Consider the following 6,113-nt stretch of genomic DNA (forward strand, 5'->3'; position numbering starts at 1 on the left):
TATCTGAGAGCAAGAGTACAAATGTGATAAAAGGTGCTTCAGGAGGATCATATTGCTGTATCTGTCTGTTTGCAGGTGGAGAATCTGGGTTTTAAAGGTCTGCCAGTGTTGGTCATGTTCACCCTGCTCTGTCAGACGACACGTGTGATTTTAAGACCTCACAGCTTCAGCATGCAGGAGGTGCATCACTCGATCATCATCTCATAGCATCAAATCATCATCTATTTATTGAATAAACCCCTTCTGTTCTTCTCTCCAGAACTCGGTGCAGTGCAACTTCAAGACAGAACAACAGGTAAGAGATCATAGAGCCCTTTACAACTGTTATTAAAATGATCATTCACCTAACACTAATTTTTGTCATAATTTATCTCATCCTCATGCTGTTCCAAACCACTGACTAACATACAAGAAGACATCTCTTAAAGTGTTAGTTCACCCAACAATGAAAAGAAGCCATGTATTACTCACCCTCAATGCATCCTAGCCATACCTGCCATTAAAACAGTTTGGAAGACTAAAGACAAATTTAAATATAACACTGGCTGGATTCACATGTAAGAAGGAAGGGTGGTGTTGGTGCAGTGGATAAGACAAATGCCTTTGGGATGACAGACCCAGGTTCAAATCTACTGTGAGACACCAATGTGTCCCTGAGCAAGACACTTAACTCCTAGTTGCTCCAGAGGTGTGCGACCTCTGACAAATATAGCAATTGTAAGTCACTTTGGATAAAAGCGTCAGCTAAATGAATAAGTGGAAGTCATATACCCCTAGGATGCCTTGAGGCTGAAAAAAAAATTTTCATTTTGGGTGAACTATGCCTTTAAAATATCTTCTTCAGGTGAAGATATTTTCTGAAGAAACTATCCCTTTAATATCAGATCACATGCAATCACAGTAAACACGTCTAAAACACATTTCATTCTCTACTTCTGCCCCCTTGATTGTATTGTTTCAGGACGGTCACTACGGGAAGATTGAGTGTCCTCAGTTTTATCTGAAGGAATTTTCATCAGTTCACTTCAACCTGACAGCAGACGCAAAACTCCAGAACGTGAAGGAATACGAGAGCGTGAGTGAAGAACACACATCTGAACTACAGAACTGCACAATCACACATGCATCCACAGACACACACATGCTGTCATTCATCTGACAAAAGCAGGATGTTTAAGAGTTATTAAGTCTAAAAGCTTATGTTGATCCCAAACTGTTTCTTCTGCTATAGAAACTTTCCTTCTACGAGTTCAGGAGGGATTCTGTGTTCGACATCACTGCTGAGCTCCACTACAACACAAGCCGCTACAAGCAGAAATCTATCGGACTGGAGGTGAATCCACATCAGGCATGAACCAATAAATTGAGCGTCAGCATCAGTTCTGGCAGGCCAGGTAGTCAAGACGCTGCTAATGCTATTTATTAATAACACTGTCCCGTCAGCTGATCTGCTCCAGCTGATCTGCTTCGGCTGGTAAACTCCCCTCGCTGCTCAATCGCCAAAGCTCAAACAAGGCGCCCTATTTAAAGCACATTCAGTTGCTCATACAGGCTGCTGCTCGCTTTCTGCTGCCCACCACCTCCCCAGCTCCTCCTTATGCATAACGTGGCATTTGCTTTATGTTGCCTGCTCTGTTCACGGGGGATATTTTAGCTCCCACAGTCCTAAACTTCGTGAGCGTTCCCTAATGCTGCTGCTGCTGAACTGAGCTATACCGCCAAATTTCAATTCAGGAACATCAACTTGTTTGCAATCTATTCAATAAAAATTTGAAATTATTTTTATTGTCTGTGTTCTCTTGACTTAATGGACCTGTCAGAATTAGCTGTTCTTTTATGTCACTGTAGCAATTTTCTTGTGTAGGAAGGAAGAGGAAAGGTTCGGCTTGACTGCTGACGATTGTTTTTATTCTCATATAATCAGATCAAACAGATAGCTGTGCCCACAGCACATAAACATAAACAGAGTCGTGTAATAACTTTCACTTTCATTGAAGTTTCCAGCTCAGTCAGGATCCCACCAGTAAGCACTCCTCTCTCTCACACACTCCTGTTTCCCTTGGCATTATATACTCTCTCCATGCCAATTACTGAAACAAGACACAGATGTTCGTTATTTGCATTTAACCCACTCAATCACCGCTCATCTCCCGACTCTCTTGAGCTCCCCAACTTGCAGTGTGACATAAACCGGTCCCTGCCCCTTTGCATGTAATTTAGAACTTGACGTTGGGAGTAATATAAGCTCTTTATCTCCCGGTGAAAATTTGCGCAACTTAGTCCCCCTGTTATACAGCCGGCTCTGTCTGTCCTGGGCTGGCAACAAATTCCTCCTCGATAGTCACCCCAAAGTGTGGAGTTTTGTTCTCAAATCCAGTACATACTGAATTTCATTTTTACTTTGAGATGGTCCGTCCTCCCAAGTTTCTCTTAGGAAATCCAACACCCCTCGAAGGAGGAAAACCCTGTAGAGGCTTGCGGGACCTCTTGCACGGCAAACAACAGGGGTCCTAGCCATTTATCCCAATCCTTGGCATCTTCCTGGACGATTCCTTCGGAATCCCCACTCAAGAGATTAATCGAAACTCTTAACAGAGAGCCACTGCTTCAGGATAATGTGTTGCATAATCCACTATGACTAATGCAAAATGATTTCCCCTTGCTGATCACTCTAATGGCCTGATGAGGTCCATACCAATTCTCTCGAAGGGGACCTGCATTAATGGGAGGGAGCGAAAAGGGGCTTTTGGGGAAGCCGTTGGGTTTACTAACTGACATTCAGGACAAGACACGCACCACCTGCACACTCTCGTAAATGCCGGGCCAAAAGAATTGGGTCATGAGGCGATTTAGTGTCGTTGCCTGTCCTAAGTGCCCCGCCATTAGATTAGAATTAGAGCCGCTTGGAAAAGCATTTCACTGTGGTTCCTTGGAACTAATAATTGGGTTGTATCTTTTGTCTGAGCTTCTTGGGTAACTCGATACAACCAATCTTTTCACTCGATTTCAGTCTGTTCCCCTGAAATAGTAGTCCATTGTCCCCGTTCAGTCTCTCCCACCTGCACTCGCGCACCCCCTTCCGGTGCATTTTCTCCCCAAGAGGCATCCTTGCACAAACAACCCAAAAATTAAGTAAATACTGGGCCAATTTGTTCCCAAAATTATCAGATGCCACCTCAACACTATGTTATTGTCCCCAGAATTGGATAATGACAGGCACTACATTTACATTTAGATTTAATCATTTAGCAGACGCTAAAAAGTCCAAAGGGACTTACAAATGAGAACAATAGAAGCAGTCAGGTCAACAAGAGAACAACAACAGTATACAAGTGCCATGACAAGTCTCAGTTAGTCTAGTATAGAACGCATAGCCAGTTTTTTTTTTTTTTTTTTTTTAATAAAATGAAAAGACAAGAAAAGGAAAATTGCTAGGGTTAGTTGGTTAAGTGCAGGCGAAAGAGATGAGTCTTTAGATGTTTCTTGAAAATGAGATTTTGAAATTCTTTGGGATGGTACCACAAGGCGTCCTTCACTTGCAGAGCACAAACTTCTGGAGGGCACATAAGATTTAAACAATGAGTTTAGGTAACAGGATACTGCACCACATCCCCGTGCACACACCGCACCCTAACCAAGCGGTTTGTATCCAATGTCTCAGGTTGATTCAGGCTTTGGTGGTTCGAGGTTCGGTTACATCCTGAATCCACCAAGACCTGATCGGTACCCCCCCTTGATACTCACAGGTATTTGGTATCAGTTACTGCACACCTATCCATGAAATGCTCCGGGTCCCCACAATGCCAACAGGCCGGCCCAGACCTCCCCGCTGCCTTGTGGCAGAAATTGGGATAAACGATTGCCTTGGACAGAGCGGAGTAACAAGAGTGGCGTCCGACCCGGGAGCAGCAGTCAGTCCCGCCCCCCTGAGCAAGGCTTCTTTGACTCACGAGGGAAGAAGGAGGCGGGAACCGGCGGACAATCAAAACAAGACTTTAATAATCAAAATAAACACAAAACAGCACATCAGCCCCTCACGGACGACTGATGTGCACAAATAAAAACCAAAACATTAAAAAAAAGCCCAGGCCTGGTCCCCTCTCGTCCGTCACTGTCGTCACTCCCGTTTTACATCCTTCCATCTCCTCCGTGGGACTCGAGAACGGTGGGTCGAGCAGGTGTCGCTCATCTCCAATCACTCCACCGGCTTCGCTCCGGTTCCCACGTCTCTCGGCACCGCAACACTCGTCACAGGGACCTAGGTAGACAGATAGGTCGAGAGAGAGAAGGAGGAGGGAGAGCAGGAAGGGGGAGAGAGAGAGACCGATGGCAGAGGTTTGCCAACCCCTGTGCACGCCACCATCGGGGTCTGATGTTGCTCTTGATGCAAGACCGTGAGGAATGAGATTATGTCCGCAAATGGCGTGGAGGACGGTGTTTACATGATGGCGGCTCACCTTCTTCCTTCCCGGGTTTTGGCACCATTGTAGCAAAGTTTTTGTGTAGGAAGGAAGAGGACAGGGTCGGCTTGACTGCTGACGGTGTTTTTTATTCTCAAATAACCAGATCAAACTGATAGTTGTGCGGACAGCACATAAACGTAAATACAGTCGTGTAATCACTTTTACTTTAGTTGAAGTTTCCAGCTCAGTCAGGATCTCACCAGTCAGCAGTCATTCTCTCTCTCACACACTCCTGTTTCTCCTGGCATTATATAAGTGTGCAATACCTGGAGGTCATTGACATGACCTGCAGTCATTTTCACGGTTTCAGAGCCTTTAAAATGAATCGTACACTGATGAAGCTTCTGCTAGAACATAATTAAATATTTGGCATTGGGAAAGCTGATTTTTGCAGTTATAATTGATGTTGTGCTTGTGCTGCCCTGTACAGACAAGCAGCTGTGTGTGTGATTATCAGTGTCAGTCTGAACTCACAGCACAGACCTGCAGCTCATGAGCTCATCTCACAGTTAGAGAGACACACTGTTCTATCACTTTTTAACTAGAAAATATTGCTTCTTCTTTCAGCAATACAATCTCCACAGATCCCAGGTACCCGCTTTCTTATTTCTTCAGTAATTCATTTAAAAGATTATCATCATCTTAAGTGTACATCTGAACCGTTATATTTCTGTACTAGTAGAGGTGTTTTGATAAGTGAAAATTTGTTGTTATTTTTTTCTACTTATTTTAAATAATACATTTCTATCACTACTTCTATACATTTCATTTATGCGCTCAGTGTATTTTATGTGTGTTTATGTAAAGTAAAAACCTTACTAGTGCCAGTGGTTGTGATGATTTTCCTCAGACTGCAGTGAAGGTGGAGTTTGTCGTTCCTCCCAGTCGAATGCTGATTGTTGGCACTGGTGTAGTGGGCGGGTTTATCTTCCTCATTATCATATTAGTCCTTCTGCTGAAGGTAAGAACCAATCAAGTCACCTTGCAGTTGATCTCATCATTCACCTCTCAAATTCTCAATCCAATTTGTGTGTGTGTGTGTAGTGTGGTTTTTTTACAGTAAAGTCCCACAAAAAGTATGAAAATAGGACGGTGGTTCTCATCAACTTCAGCACCAAAGAAAACTGATGTCTAAGTCAGTGTTTTGAAGGAGGCCTCAAGATTCTTTTTTATGTTAATGATGTTTTATTGGTCCAGATTTATGTCAAAGGTTTCTTTCGTTTTCAGTGTGTTCAGTATGTTTACTTTAAGGATATCAAGCGTGTGTTGTAATGGCTTTTCCACTTTTTTTCCTATTAAAAAGCTTTTAATTTTGTAGTTTTTATTCAGTTTAAGTCTTTGACAATCTTTTTTTAAGCTTTGTCTGTCTTTTTCTCAAATCTCAAAGAAAAGTGTTCTGTGAGTAACCTTCATACTGAGTATTAGTGTTAATCTTAAGACAATAAATAAATAAATCGTTGAATTAATCTGTAATAAAATAAAAAAATTGCAGTTCATAATTGAATTCAGTGATGTCGTAACCAAAACTCCATCGGTGACAGAATGAAGAAAGACCCTTGGGAGACACCAGTCTCAGTCAGGGGTCAGTTCTCCTCTGACCAGACGAAACCAGTAGTTCAATTCCAGGCTGCAGCAAAGTCAGATTGTGCA

The 6,113-nt window shown here is 42.9% G+C and overlaps 1 protein-coding gene across 5 annotated transcripts in view; it reads left to right on the forward strand.

Annotated features, from left to right (window-relative positions):
• LOC113082501 (integrin alpha-L-like) overlaps positions 1 to 5,674 on the forward strand; it is a 39,741-nt gene extending 34,067 nt beyond the window's left edge. For 2 of the 5 annotated variants that reach the window (XM_026254129.1, XM_026254130.1), the window contains exons 25-31: positions 76 to 180; positions 260 to 295; positions 962 to 1,075; positions 1,232 to 1,333; positions 5,031 to 5,054; positions 5,314 to 5,424; positions 5,508 to 5,674. In XM_026254129.1, coding sequence (XP_026109914.1) covers positions 76 to 180; positions 260 to 295; positions 962 to 1,075; positions 1,232 to 1,333; positions 5,031 to 5,054; positions 5,314 to 5,424; positions 5,508 to 5,591 — 576 coding nt within the window. In that variant the 3' untranslated portion in view covers positions 5,592 to 5,674. Of the gene's footprint in view, positions 1 to 75; positions 181 to 259; positions 296 to 961; positions 1,076 to 1,231; positions 1,395 to 5,030; positions 5,055 to 5,313; positions 5,425 to 5,507 lie in introns of those variants that run through there. The other 3 variants (XR_003282705.1, XR_003282706.1, XR_003282704.1) reach the window with 2 other exon arrangements.
• The last annotated feature ends 439 nt before the right edge of the window (positions 5,675 to 6,113 follow it).

This window comes from Carassius auratus, unplaced genomic scaffold (assembly GCF_003368295.1).
Source record: "Carassius auratus strain Wakin unplaced genomic scaffold, ASM336829v1 scaf_tig00036401, whole genome shotgun sequence".
Classification (NCBI taxonomy): Eukaryota; Metazoa; Chordata; class Actinopteri; order Cypriniformes; family Cyprinidae; genus Carassius; species Carassius auratus.